Source organism: Marmota marmota, unplaced genomic scaffold, assembly GCF_001458135.2.
Source record: "Marmota marmota marmota unplaced genomic scaffold, marMar, whole genome shotgun sequence".
NCBI lineage: Eukaryota > Metazoa > Chordata > Mammalia > Rodentia > Sciuridae > Marmota > Marmota marmota.
Genome location: NW_025999853.1, coordinates 4,095,711 through 4,110,761, shown reverse-complemented (window position 1 = coordinate 4,110,761; position 15,051 = coordinate 4,095,711). Strand labels below are relative to the sequence as shown.

Sequence of the window (15,051 nt, the reverse complement as noted above, 5' to 3'; positions counted from 1 at the left end):
TGCGGGTGGGTGCTTTTAAATCAATTTGCACATGCTACAGCCACAGCCTGGAGAGATGAAAACTTGGCTCTGGGACAAGACATAAATACAGACAATAAAAAGAGAAGAGGATGTTGGGTGCAGGTGGCTTCTCTCTAGGGCCAGGCGGGAAACTATTGTTTCAAACCCCCAGCCTGCTGGATAAGGCCGTCCTGCCTCTTTAGCATTCAGGCCTAAGCCCGACCCAGCCACAGATGAGCCTCCTGCTCATCTCCAATGGCGCGTGAGCTTCTGATCCTGCACTCCACACAGCTGCGTCGGGAGTCTTGGCTGACATTTATTGAGTGTTATTGCTTGCCAGGTGATATAGTTGGGATGTCAAATGTGCCCCAAGCTCAAGTGTTGAAGGCTTGGTCCCCAGTTAGCGGTGCCGTGGGAGGTGGTGCAAACTTTGGGATGTGGGGCCTCGTTGAGAGAAGGAGGTCATTGGAGGTCTTTGAAGGGCTGATTTTGCCTCGGGCCCCCTCTCTCTAGCTCTCTCTCTGCTTCTGGCTATCAGGAGGTGAGCCACTTGGCTCTGCTGCCCCCTTCCGCCATGACATTCTGCCTCACCACAGGCCTGGAATCAATAAGTCTCTGAAACTGTGAGCCCAGAGAAATCTTTCACCTTAAAGACTATTTTCTAAGATACTTTGTCACCGTGATGAATGCACCAGGCATTTTCTATTCACATCATTCTTCCTGGAGTCCCACGAGTCTGTACTAATACTCCCTCCTTACAGGTGAGGATTCAGCTCCCCTCCAAAAAAAAAAAAAAAAAAAAAAAAGGAGAGGATTTCCTAAGGACTTCCAAAGAATCATAAGTGGCTGAGGTTCATGAGTGAACTCTTCCCTGCTCCCTTTGTGCCCGGCATATCCTCTAGAACATGCATCTTTGGTTGTACTAAAAAAGCAAACTGCGTGCTCTTCCCTCACCAAGTCAAGTATTTGCTCAGCTCCCCACCTGAGCGGGCGGGTCCGCCCACCTCTCTACCTGTGATCCTCCAGGCTCCACAGCCTTTCCCACCCCACCCCCGCAGCAGGTGCAGGCCATGTTGCATTTAATTGTTCTTCACCTCGTACTTTTTGAAAAACCAGGTGAACCACCCGGATTTTTGAGGGGTGGGGATAATGGTGATTCAAACAAATACTACATCTTATTTTTTAAATCTGTGTTCCTAGCACAGAAGGTAATGCCAGGCACCCGTGCCTGCTGAGCACCTGCCTAATGTGGGCATGCTGAGAATGTGGAATGACTCTCACCAGCTTCTCAGGCCCTCCCGTCTTCCTGACCATCAGCCTGATTGTCCCCTCTGGGGAGAAAGGCAGGGGGAGGGTGACTGGAATTCCTTTATTCTTTCAACTGATATTCATTGAGAGATTTCCATGTCCCAGACAGGGACACAGGAGTAGAAGAAGATCCTTGTCCTCACAGGCTTTCACTCTTGTGGGGAGAGATAAGGATTCAGATTCCTATTGTTGTCACAACAAATTCCTTGAGCAGTTTAAAATGAATCCATTTATTATCTAACAGCTATATGGGTCTGGAATATTCGGGGCTTAGGTAGGTCATCTACTTGGAGCCCATGAGGTCAGAATCACCGTGATGGCCATCTTGTGTGCTTCACTGGAGGCTCTAGGGGAGAATCCACCTGTAAGCTCCTTCATATTGATTGCAGAATTCAGAGCCACAGGTGCACATCTCCTGTCCAGCTCAGTTGGGAGCCTCTCAGAGGCCATCTAGATCCCTTGCCCAGTGCTCTCTCCATGTTCACACCAGCAAGGGCAGGTGGAGCCTTTCTCCTCGTCTGGTTCCTGTGACTTGCCCTTCTCTCCTGGTCCAGGTGCAGAAGGGCCTCTGCTTTTATGGACTCGGGTGATTAGACTGAACCCACTGGATCATCCAGCATAAGCTTTCTATTTTAAGGCCTATAATTACAGCTTCAAAGCCTCTTTGGCCATGTGACAACATCTTCACAGGTTCCAGGGCTTAGGTCAGGGACTTTGTGTGTGGGTGGAGGGGGCATTCTGCCTACCACAACAGGCAGAGTCGGACCATCAAAAACTTGTTCTTTCTGACACTGGAGGAAAGTGAGCTGGCGAGTGCTGCTTTGGCTTGATGGTTAGGGACATCTGCTGTGAGATGAGCCTCAGCAGAGACTGGGGGAGTCCTGGGAGGTGCCCGAGGGCAGTTGCTGGAGGAGCAGTCCAGGTGGAGAGCTCTGGTTCTGGGGTGTGGAATGGGCCTGGGGAACGGTCAGTCAGCAGGCCAGAACAGCTCAGTGGGAGAGCAAGCAGGGGAGAGAGTGGGCTGTGGACCTGGAGTTGGTCAGGCCAGCTTGGGTGGATCCTTTCCTTGGAGGCTGCATTCTGCCACTGTCACCTTGGGGTGAAGTCAGGATGACAAGACCATGTGTCTGGTCCTAGATTGTGTCTGATGGGCCAAAGAACCCAAAGGGCACAAAGGCAAGAAAAAGATGGCACTCTGACCCTGAGTGCTTGGGGACTCGCACTCAAGTGCTACTAGACATAGGTGCAGGGGCAGGGTTTGCAGGAGCAGGAATGGCCCACATATGGCAAGGACTGTCTGCAGTTTGGGGAGGCTTGCAGGACACCCCACCTGCGACCTTTGTGCCTGATGTTCTCTGCGTGGACTGCTCTCACTGCAGCTCTGAGCATGGCTGCCACCTTCCTCTTCTTCACATCTTTAGTTCAGATGCCACGTTCTCAGAGACCCTTCTCTTAATCTTCCCTTTCTAGATGAACATAATCCCCTCAGCATATTTTATGCCTGACTTTCTTGTCCAAGGTACTACTGACATTTTAGGCAGGACAAATCTTTGTGTTTGGAAACTCTCTTATGCACTATAGGGTGTTTAGCGGTTTCCCTGGATCCCACCGTGAAATGCCGGGACAATCTACCTGGTTGTGACCAGCAAAAATGTCTCCAGAGATTAATAATGTTCCTGGAGTAGCAACGTTTCCCAACGATTCCCTTGAGCACTGATATGGCACTGTATTTCCAAAATTATTTGTTTCCCTCAACAATAAATACTTACTGCCTAACGTATGCCAGGCATGATTGTAGGTAAGGGAGATGGAGCAGTGAAATTAGTTGAAAAAATTACTACCCTTGAGGAGGTTACATCTGCATGGAAAGAGACAGAAGGAAAGAGCAAAAATGAGCAAAATCATAGTAGGTCAGACGGAGACAAGGCCGTGGAAAAGAACAAGACAGACAAATGGGGAATGATAGGCAAGACGTGGAGGCGAAGAGGCTTGCAGATTTAAAAAGGTGTGTTCCAGAAACAGCAAGGAAGCGGGTGGCTGGAGCTGAGTAAGTTGGGGACACTAGGGGGGACAACACCAGACAGGGGGAAGACAGTTCCTCCCCCACGGTAACATGGAGCCTCTGCACACAGGGCTCCCATGTGTCTTATTCACGAGGCACCCCCAGGGCCCAGAGAGGTGCCCGCACATTGCACACATGAGATGCGTGACGAATACCTGATCAACAAACCAGAGGACATAGGGAAGGGCAGCCCTGGGAGGAGCACTCAGTCCCAGATGGCTTCAGTGACAGAGGTGGCTACTAGGAAGAGATGCCAAGGAGCTGCAGGGATCCTGCCCCTCTTGTGGGCCTCAAGCATAAAGGGAAAGAGCTAGTATTGATGTCTGACCTGGACTCTGTCCCAGGCACACTAAGGAGGCGGTCACCTGCTCTCAAGAAAGCAACCCAGGGGGGTGGGAGCTCTCAGGATCCTGACACGACGCGGGAAGAACAGGTTGTTCACTGGCCAGGAACATGACCCTGAGAGCAGGTGGAGCCCAGACTTGGACCAACTCTGGAACACAAGCAATACTGTCTTTCAAAAGGAAAAAGAAATGTGAACCCCAGGGGCCCAGGAGTAATGTCACCAATACTGCATGAGGCCGGAACTCCTGCAGTCCCTGTGTCCACTTCATAGGAAACAGCAGGCAAGTGACTTACTCCTCCTAAACATACTTATTACCTCATGCGCTTCTCATGGCTGTCCTTGGGGAGGCAGGTCCTATAGCCAGCCCCATCTCACACAGGAGAAACCGGGCCTCAGAGACCAGGTGACGTGCAGGAGTCATTGAGGGAACCAGGAGGTGGAAGGCCCCAGGAGAGAGAGGTGGGTGTAGCACTGGCTTCTCTCACTTAGACATCTAAAGCACTGCCAGGGAGAAGGAGGAATCAATTTGTTCTGTGTGAACCTGCAGGCCAAAGAAGGTTTTGGTTCAGGACATGGAGAGGACAAGGCTTTGGGTCAGTCACAGACCTTGAAAAGGATCAAGTAGAGAGAAGCAGCCGGTGGCAGTACCGCAAAGCAACTTCCGGCTGGCTAAACGCCTCCTGTAAGCAGGATCCCTGGTGCTGACCCTGAGAAAGCCCTTGAACACATCTGGCTTTGCATCAGAGTCAGCCCGGTGAACATTATAATTGTACATAATTGTTATAACTGAGCCTGAAGCTGTTATGACTTATGGAAAAAACTTTAAAAGTGTTATTATTATTATTTTGGCATGACCTTAACAGACATTAAACATGGGAAGATAGAACTTGGCACTCGCTGTTATCTCATAACTCACCAACAGTTGTTCACTACTTTGGCTTTTATTTATGTATATTTTTTTAACTGGGTATTGAACCCAGGGCACTTAACTACTCAGCCACATTCAGAGTCCTTTTTATTTTTTATTTTGAGACAGGGTCTTTCTAAGTTTCCGAGGGCCTCTGTTATGGTTTGGGTGTGAGGTGTCCCCCAAAAGCTCTCATGTGAGACAATGCAAGAAGGTTCAGAGGAGAAATGATGGGGTTGTGAGAGTCTTAACCCAATCAGTGAGTTAATCCCCTGATAGGGATCAATTGAGTGGTAACTGGAGGGTGGTGGGGTATGGCTGGAGGCGGCGGGCACTGGGGCATGGCTATGGGGTATTTGTTTGTATCTGGTGAGTGGAGACCCCTTTCTCTGCTTCCTGATCATCTGTGAGCTGCTTCCCTCTGCCACACTCTTCCACCATGATGTCCTGCCTCACCTTAAGTACCGAGGAATGGAGCCTGTTGTCTGTGAATGGAGACCTATGACATCGTGAGCCCTTAATTAAACCTTTCCTCTTCTATAGTTGTTCTGGGTGAGTTGTTTTAGTCGTAGAGAAAAAGCTTACTAAAACAGCCTCCCAAGTTGCCTGTGCCACCGTGTCCAGCTTGTTCACAATGTTGGAAGAACTGCTCACAGATGGCAAAGCCACTCCTGGAATCTGATGGCCAGTACCACATCAATGCCATTTTGCATTTGTCCCCATTACAAGGAAGATGGTTCTATCCTGAACACAGGCACAGCAGCAGCTGACCATGCTTCGTGTCATCTGACTCAGCCAAGCCAGAGTCACCAAACTCATTCCCAGTTGAAGTAAATAGTATTTTATAATAAATTAATTTCCCTTTATTACTTCATTGTATTATAGCCAGGCCACTATATTGATTTTGTAAAAAAAAAATTATATTTGGAGGTTGTATAATACATTTGAATTTGATTTTAGGATGGTACAAGAGGCATTCAAAAGATGTTGTAAGACAGGGGCGAGGCTGAATGAACACAAGGCATTTTCACAAATTTGTGGATGAGAACAAAAATCAAGCCTAATGAAATGATGTAAAGATTGACCCAAATCAGGTAAAGCTCACCAGCGATAAATATAACATCTGTACTTTAGGCTCAGTGAATCTACTGCGGAAGCACAGAACAGAAAGCGTCTGCTGAGCAGTCGTTCATGCAGCTTTTTAGTTGGACTTGAGTTCAGCTGGAGCTTGAGGTGCTAAGCAGTAGTAAAGGGATTCAGAAAGAGCCTGGACAAGGAAGCTCTGGAATCACAGGCCCAGCCCCACCCCGGGAGACAGATCCACCCTCCCTGGGTGAGGGCTGGACATCCCAGGTGCACAGGTGTTCTCAGTGACTCAGGACAGTGGGCTGAATTATCCAAGTCAAATGTGGCTTGGATACAGTTGGGTCATAGCTGGTGCACATCAATCAGGTCCAGTTTCACTTTCAAAGAGCGAAATCATAGGTATCTACAGGTGGTCAAACACTCATTAAAAAAAAAAAGGAAAGAAAGAATCTTTCTACCTCAACTTTGCCAGAATAATAGTTATTTAATAGTAAGTACAGAATGAATGAATGAACTACATTTAAGTCTCATTTGTCTGGGTGCAATTATTACAGAGATCATCCAAGTGCAATATTTTCAATCATTAAGGACTTGACCAAAGAGACAATTAAAGCTCAAAGAAATGAAGGGGTGTGCTCAGGATCCCAGAGGCCAATGCCACAGGCCAAGAGGTGTCAGGTTACCTACCCCTGACTTTTGCGTACCCCACTCCAGCCATGTGGTTCTCAGTTCCAGTTCAAATTGTCAACTGCTTTCTTTTTTTGAACCCCTGTCACAGAATGCACCATAGTGTCTGACTTTATCACCAATCGCGTTCCACTTCCTCACGGCCCAGAGTCTGCTTCAGTCCCAGAGGTGAGTCAGTCCTTGAATGTCCCAATTTTGTTGCTGTACAGATAAGGATTTCTAGAGAAAATTTCCCTCCCTCTCTAGAGAGCCAGTTCTCCATCTCCCTGTCTCTGGCCTAATTTGGGGACAGAAAGGAATGTGATATATTTTATTCTTAAGTTGTGTCTGAAAGCCCTCTGGCTAACATGATGCCCTTCATCTTGGGAGGACACACCTGCTCCTCCAGTTACCGCTGGGATCCTGTGCCAACCGGCTTAGCTGTGAACTTGCCACCTTGTTCCCCCACCTGCCTCCCTCATCTCGCCCTGCCTTCCCCGCTCCCTTCAGCCCTCCTCTCCTTTGCTGATGTTCGCTTTTTAAGATATTCACCCGTCAGCTTATGAACTGAAATGAGTTGAATCTTAATAAGACTGTTAAAATCCTGTTTGTTTTTTTTTTAAAGTCCTGCTGACAGCTGCATGCTCTGTGAATGACAGCTTCTTGCTCCTAGGAGGTGACTGACACATGGGCACAGTGGGGACGGACCTTCTCTGTGCAAGGATGTGAGGGGTGCCCTTAAGTCCACCTGAACCGTTATGGGCAAGAGCTGGTGCTGGGATCTGCCTGGTCATCCACAGCTGCTATGGCTTAGTAGCCTCCTTCATATAGAAATAAGTGAAAAACATCTTCCTTAAGATGAAAGGGGAGAGGAAGAGTGCATCTCCCTAAACTTTTGGGGTCCTTTGAGACAGGGAAAAACAAAAATAGAGGAAGTGGGAACCCAGTTGGATCATTTCAGGAGAAATGCTATTTTACCAGATAATTCTAGGGTTTAAGGAAGATCATGCATAGCGATGCCTGGCTGAATCTGAATATTTGCAAACGGTTACTCAGGATAGGGTCAGGAAGAGAAATAAAAACTACAAGTTCCTGAAGTGCTCTCATTACTGGCACTTGCGGCTGCTCTGCCACCATGGAGCCACAGGGCCTGCTCCCAGGCAGGATTCTCAGCTGGCTAACAGATGAGGAGGTCCGAGCTTGCTGAGCTTGGGGAAGCTCTCCAAAAGGCAGAGAGTCTAAAAGTGACCAAGTCAGGTCTTGAAGGCAGATCATCCAATTGAAACGGCTCAAGCATTCTCTGGAAATTTGCTACATAAAATGGTCAGGAAGCTGATCAATGAACTAAAATAGGCATTTTCTTCTTAAAATAATATGAAAAGCTAACCTTTTCCAGAGAGTGAAGAGATGAGAGAGAAATGTCAAAAGTGGCTGCTTTATTTTTGAGCAAAACAGAAAAACTTACTGGCTGCTTTTGACCTGAGGGCTTGGGAGACCTTAGCAAAGTGCACTTAGCTACGTAGCCATCCCATCATTTTCAGAGAGGGTGGATCTCATGCCCTGACTGAATAAGTGGTAGAAAACGTAACGGAACAAAGACTAATACTTATTACCTGCCAAACACAAGGTTAGGCTCCTTCGATGATTGACTTCCTAACTTGGCGATCTTCATACGCTCAGTGTTATCATCCTGCTTTACAATGAAGGAAAAAGGTTCAAACAGATGGAGCAAGTGACCTTGCTCATGCAGGGACTAAGTGACCCTGACATGGTCCTAACCCAGGTGTTCTAACGCCCCCTAACATCATGCTGAAAGCACCACAGTGCCTTTGCTGGAGAGACCCTGTTTGCATGGCTGAGCTGGCTGGGATTCAGGGTGGCAGGTTCCCTCTGGCAGAGTCCTCAATTTCCATGAGAACCTAAATGTCTGGATGACTCATCTGCTTATGTGTGCCACAATTCTTGGTCTTAAAATAACAAATCTCCATCAGGAGAGCCAGTGCATCTCAGTGTTGCATAAATCCTTTTACAAGGATCACTTGGTGTCACTGGTATGATTTAAATGGACACATGGCTCCTAGCAGGGCTTTCCTCCATCTGCTTTGCCCTTTTAGTCCTAGCAAGGAGGGCAGCGACTCACCGCCTGGGCATGTCAAGTAAGAGCTGGGGGTGGCTCAGGTGCCTCCCATCTCCACACTCTGCAGCAAATAAAGGAGACGCCATGTTTCTCATAATAAATTCTCCAGGGCGCTACATTTTTCTTTCCCCTAAAAGCCCAGATAGATGACCACAGGCTTTTGTTTTCAACAGACAACCAAGACCCCATCCTGCCTCCCCGAGGCCCTACAGTGAACCTCCCTGGGCCATTTCCTATTATTATGTGTTTTGAGGCCCAGAAGCTAAACGGACACACCAGGGTTTATCCGAGATGTCCCTTCTCCCACCCAAACAAGCTTGGGTGCCTATTTCCTTCCCAGTGGAGAGCACGCGAAGCCCTCTCATTATTCCCCAGTTAGCTTCTCAAGAGTCTAGCCTTAAACACACAGAAAGACAGCTGCTGGCTGAGCTTGCTGGGAGGGCAAACTGTGTCCTATCCTGTCAGAGCAGGCCCTTGGTCACTCTGCTCCAGAAACAGCCTCCAGGCCGCCTGCAGGGCAGGATCCTGGGCTCCTCCAACAGACCCAACCAGGCTCTTCAAGGGCAGAGTCTGGGATTCTCCATTTTCAGAAAGTGTTTGATGCTGAAGCCCTTAAAGTTCAAGCTAGGAAGGTCAGTAGTGAACACCAGGCTCCTTAAACTCGAAGCTTCGGTTTCCTCTAGGATAAAACAGAGATAAGCAGAGAGCCTGCCTCACGGGTGAGGGTGAGGATCAAATGAGATTATCACCCATGCAGCACCTGGCAGAGAGCCTGGCTCTCACTCAGGTGGTAGAGGCCCTAGAGGCACAGGCTTCCCTGCTACTGAAAAGCTGACGCACTTCCCTACCACCGCTGATTCTTTTCAGTCCCCTTCCCCATCCAGGTCCCTCTCAGGGACCCTCAAAGTTCCCAGCTATACAGCAACTAAAGGGTTAATGCCCAACACAGCAGGGCAGCCTCCCGACAAGGGTGGGTGGTTACAATTCTTCCAAGGTGACCTCCGTATGCCCAAAAAGTGACACTGAGGTGATCATGCCAGGAGGAATGCTGCCCGGCCTCCACACAGGGCTCCCTGGGTGCGCATCTGACTGCTCAGGACATCTCCTGGCCTCTCCTTGTCCTCCTCTAGCTCTGACCCATTCTGACTATATTACTGGACTGTCAACTCGATCTCTGTCTCGCTTCCTTTTCCCCCATGTTTTTTATTCAACTTTTCTGGAGTCGCACATCAGAGTTCAGAGTTGACATTCTGGCTTTTCTCACTACAGATTGGCTTTAGCTTCCAGAATAGGCTTTGCGTAGCATCTTCAAGTGCCCTGTGCCTGTCCCCAGACACCTGTCCCTAACCCGCATACTTGCTGGACTCGGATATTGAGTCCCTCCTATCTTGGCCTGACTTATCCCATTGCTCCCTGAGCTCCAAGTTCTAATTATGAAAAAGATGGGCATGCTTGACGGACAGGAAGCCACGGCAGGGAAATGGGAGGGAGAGGCAGAGGACCCAGAGGCACTCCACAGCCAGACACTGGCAGGCACTGAACCTGGTGGGGCAGGTTGGTGGATTTCCATTGCTCACTCACTCCATGAGGTCACACACTGTGTCTAACGCCAGCCTGGGGCCTAGGACCCTAGCAAGCAGTCAGATAGATAAAGCACAGAGGAAAGAGCGAATGATTTGGAAATGGAACAGTGGAATGAATGAACCGAAAGGGAAACGGGAGAAGCAAGTTTGGGGTGGTAGCAGGTGGAATAAAGGATCTGACGTTAGATAACATATTGTGTGCTCAGAAGTACTGATTTCCAAAGGTCTGCCTTTTCTCTGGCCAGGTGCACGGTAGGTGGTACCTGCCCTCCCCTTTACAGGATGGAATGGCCACATGACATGCTTTAGCCAATGCAATATTAAGAAAATTTAAGAGATAACATGACCTTCCTCATCCCATAGGTGAACACAAGCAATGAGACAAATCCTGAATACCTACAGCACAGATCCTCATGGACCTTGAGTGCACATATAATGTGCTCAAGAAAAACAAATGTATCGAGTTAAGAAACTGAAACACTGGGGCCACATGTTACTGCAGAATGGTTGCTAGTCTACATTAACAGCCAAGGAACCTACCATCAAACTGATACAGAATCCAGTAGGATCCAGGGCTGAGGGTCAGTGGAGGGGCTTTCTGGTAAGAGTGCCACACTGCCATGGCCCCTGTAGCTACAGCACTGAGAAAGATCTGGAAGGTCACGCACCTCAGTTCTGCCCACTCCTGATCTCAGGCAACCAGGTGGCCTCCTCCATGCTGCTGGCCATGTCCTCTCCCTGAGGAAGGAGCATGGGGCCCTTGTGTCACCCTCTGGAACCCCTGCCCACACCACCCTGGAGACTCACCTGTGTTGTAGCCCCTCCCAAGGGCTGGCCACGGGCGGTGATTTTTCCACAGGTTTCCAAGGTACCAGTCACTCTGGTTCTCTACCAAGCCCAGGACCTGCTGACCTGTAGATAGAGAATACAAAGGCTTAGGTGGACCACAGCATCAGGACCAGTGAGGACTGATTGCAGGGATCAATGGTGGCAGGTCATCATTACCATAGCTTCCGTTCACGGGGCGGTCTCCTAAGTGCCACGTCCTGACCTACCTGGTCAGTCTGAGTTAACACATGTCATCCTTGCCACCAGGCACCTGATTTATTATCCCCATTTCATGGAGGAGAGACTGCAGCCCAGAGCAGTCCAGGACTCTGTGCAAGGTTACCCAGGTTATCTGTGACCTAGCCCGAATCCACAGCTATTCATTCACTCACATAAGGAAGCGCGTGTTCATTCCAGAAATCATGGAACACATCTACTCTTCAATCATTCCAAGTCCAATATTTCCCACTGTGCATTAATTGATCTGTTTTCTAAGCATGGACCAAGGTGGTTTTCTCCTATCAGAGAGGAGGGAATGATCCTTGGTTGGAGAGATGAGACCAAGGAAAAGAGGCACCTTGTGATCAGCTGCTTACGATGGTTTTGTGCTCAAACTCGTTGCTTCCTCCAAAATAGATTTATTGTGGCTGCCTAGCAGAGTTCCTGCTCAGCATGCACAGGCCCTGGGAGTGATCCCCAGCACCATCAAAAATAAACAAACAAACAAAACACAAATAAATAAATCCATGTCACCTGTCAACAAGCATCACATCCATATAGGAGTGTAGTCTAGAGGGATGATTGCACCTGGGTGCCCAGAGCTGGGCTGTGACATTGGTTTTGTCTCTGTGGCACCTCAGCTTCTCAGGTGGGTGGGGCTTGCAGTGCATCTCTTAGGATGCTGATGCCTGGGGTATGGGTGGGAGCGAGTTGCTGGGCCTTCCACATAGGCCTCCTTTAGATGAGTCTGGCCTGCCACTTGCAGATGGCATTCTTTAAGAATTGTCATCAGCATCATGTGACCGACTGGGAGAGTGGATTTCACAATTCCTGCAGGAGCTTGGATATAATTACACATTACCTGACTGCAGGTCTTCTTGACTGAGTGCATTATTGCTTATGTCTGGAACAAAAGTTTGAGGCAGGCATCACACATTGATATTTTATAGAAAGGGAAACTGAAACATAAAGAGTTTAAGGAACTTGTTAAAAGTTGCACATTGAATCATCATTGTCTTCCACAACTGGCTGAGGTCTTCCGAAGGGCAATTTCTTAGGATGCTGGCCAATCCGAGAAATAACAAAGAACTCTCTGACCCAAGGAAAGCCTGCCATATGTTCAGAAAACACAGGGGTCCTTGTGGAATACGATGCTGGGTGACATAGGGCCTCCTTGGTAGGATGACAGCTCCCTGAGATGATGGTGTGTGGGTTTGGTGTAATTTATTTGATCAATTTATTGGGCTCCTATCTAAATCATCACCTTAGCACAAATACATAAACTAGAGGCATGGGAAAAATACTACCGCCCACTTTGTCATTGTGCCTGATCATATCCAAAACTTGTAGAATCCCTCAGAAAAATGCATCCCCAATTCAGGGAGGGCAAGCACCAATCAATTCCACATGAACTAACTAGGTTTGGGATGTGTGTGCAAAACGGTTAGACAGACCTAGAAGGGAAGCCTGGCGTCCTTAGCTCAGGGGCAGTGTCTGATATGACCAGCTGCAGACTTCACTTAGTAACTGTGGATCACAAAGGGGTGCTTGGGAGAGACGACTCTCGATGGCTAAGGAGCCCAGGTTGGTATCACAATGGTTTTAGGGGCCCCGGTTGGTATCACATGTTCTTCTGGCATGATAAAATGTGTCTACATGAAGAACTGATGAAAGGTAATGAGCTTTCACTGAATTAAGGGTGGCCAACTGAATCCCAGCTAAGGATATCTTCAGATATCAGAATCCAAATTCCATATTATTGCACCCCCCACATTGATGGGGTCTCAATCTTCTTCCTCAAATCCTCCATCAGCCACACTTCATTCCTGCCAAACAGGAAGGAGCTCTTGCTCCTCTAAGTTGGGCGGTATCTGTATATGTGAGCATGGGGTTAGCGCCCTATATTAATTCCTATAGACCCCAACACTTTTGAACATGAATTCTGATCCTGAGACTAGTAATTGGCACTAAAAACCCAAGCCCATAGGTAATTTAGATGAGCATCAAAGTTTGGGAATAATTGATGGAGAGGTCTGGAAGCTCTGTCCGCCTTCCTCAAAGGTCAGATTCACCTGTGCGTCACTGGCACAAGATAAACTCAAGTGGTATCTAAATCCAGCCTATAAATCAGCAATATTCAGGAGGGGGGTGATCTCCAGTGCTATACTTCTTGAGTACAACAAAATAGTGAAGAAAATGAATGTCATGTTCAGACTACCAGGTTTGAATCCTGGCTCCTCCGCTTACTAGCTGCGTGTCTCTGGGTATGCTACTTAACCTGTCTGTGCCTGTTTCTTCATTCATTTGTAAAGTGGAGTTGATAAGGGTACATGTGGCCAGAATTAGTTGCTATTGTTTTTTCTCCAGGCACAAGTTAATTTGTGAAAATGAAGCTGTGTTCTTCGCTTTTTCAAACCTGTCTCCCTTACTCTCGGCACAAGTTAACTTATGAAAATGAAGCCGTCTCCGCTGCTTATTCATACATCACCACTAACAGCCAGACAGGAGAACAAGCCCAGTATTCTGCGGGGCCCTGGTGTCCGTGTCACCAGCCGGCAGACGGATGGCTGCAGGCCGGGAACTCCCCTCTCTCCTTCCTTCTGCAGGTTTTGGCCCAAGGCAGGGCTCCTGCTGTTCAGGAGGCAGAGGATGCTGCTCTCACCTGGAGCAATTGGTGTGGGAAGGTCAGGCGGAGCTGGTTCACTGGGTGGGAGAAGGCAGAACCAGGACGGGGGTTTTAAACTCAGGCAGGACAGGCTGTAGCCCCAGGTCTGTGACTAGGAGACAACCATTCTAACTCTGAGTTTCTTTACAAAAGACTATGAATCAAACCTCTCCTCACCTCCGAAATGAATATGCAGATCAAATAGGATAATACATGCAGAGCGCCCAGCTCATGGTAGATGCTCAACTCAAGACCTTCTTTTCCTTTTTGGATTGTCACTGTTCACACTGTCTACGTTTTCCTATTCAGGAGCTAAGGTTAGCCATGTAAACTGGACTATGCAAACTTCAGCCTCACTGTCCCCTTCCCTGCCCTGCTGTCCCCTGTCCATACTCCACTCTGCCTTTCTGAGTCTTTAGCTTCTGTGATGCCAATGTCCCTGGGAACATTCCTGCTGGCCTCCTTCATGGGGCTCCTCTCTCTACGTCCCCTTCCTCCCGGTGAACACGGACTCCAGAGCTTGGTTCCCTTCCTTCTTGCTCTACATTTCATCCATGGATGGCAGAATCTGCTCCAGTGGCTTCATTCAGACAGCACCAACTGGAAGGTAATCGCCAATCTGCACCCCCAGCCCAGGCTTCGTTTCCTACCCTCTTGTTCTTACAGGCTTCTGTGGGCTCACTGTTTCCTTTTGGCCATTTCACAGTGATTTTCAATTCGACCTAAACAGGACCAAATCCAGAATCATGTCCTCTTCAGCTCTCTGAGCCCTGCCTGGCCTGCTGAATGGCGCACCGAGGTCTGACTTCCCTGTGGAGCCCAAAGCCCTTTGAATCCATCTTGACACCTCCCTCTCCTCATTCTTGACACCCACCTACAACCAGATCCTCGGATTTTACCTATGAGTATTTCTGGAATTCATCCCCTCCCCTGCTCAGCCATGCCCTTTTCCTCTCCCTTTCTGGGGTCCCTTAGCGGATGTCCCCAGTCACCTTCCCCTCTGGGTAGCTCTTCACCATTCCATTCTCCTTACTGAGTCACAGAAATATTTTGAAAGTATACACTGGATGGTTTGCTTCCTTGATTAAAATGCTTAAATGTGCCTGTAATCCCAGCGGCTCAGGGGGCTAAGGCAGGAGGATCATGAGTTCAAAGCCAGCCTCAGCAAAAATGAGGCTCTAAGCAACTCAGTGAGACTCTGTCTCTAAATAAAATAAAAAACAGGTTTGGGGATGTGGCTCAGT

General features: G+C 48.5%; 1 protein-coding gene across 10 annotated transcripts in view; it reads right to left on the bottom strand.

Annotated features, from left to right (window-relative positions):
* Window positions 1-15,051, bottom strand: part of Large1 (LARGE xylosyl- and glucuronyltransferase 1) — a 487,150-nt gene that overhangs the window by 97,302 nt on the left and 374,797 nt on the right. For all 10 annotated transcript variants that reach the window (XM_048802422.1, XM_048802409.1, XM_048802417.1 and 7 more), the window contains one exon: window positions 10,903-11,007. In XM_048802422.1, coding sequence (XP_048658379.1) covers window positions 10,903-11,007 — 105 coding nt within the window. The remainder of the gene's footprint in view (window positions 1-10,902; window positions 11,008-15,051) is intronic.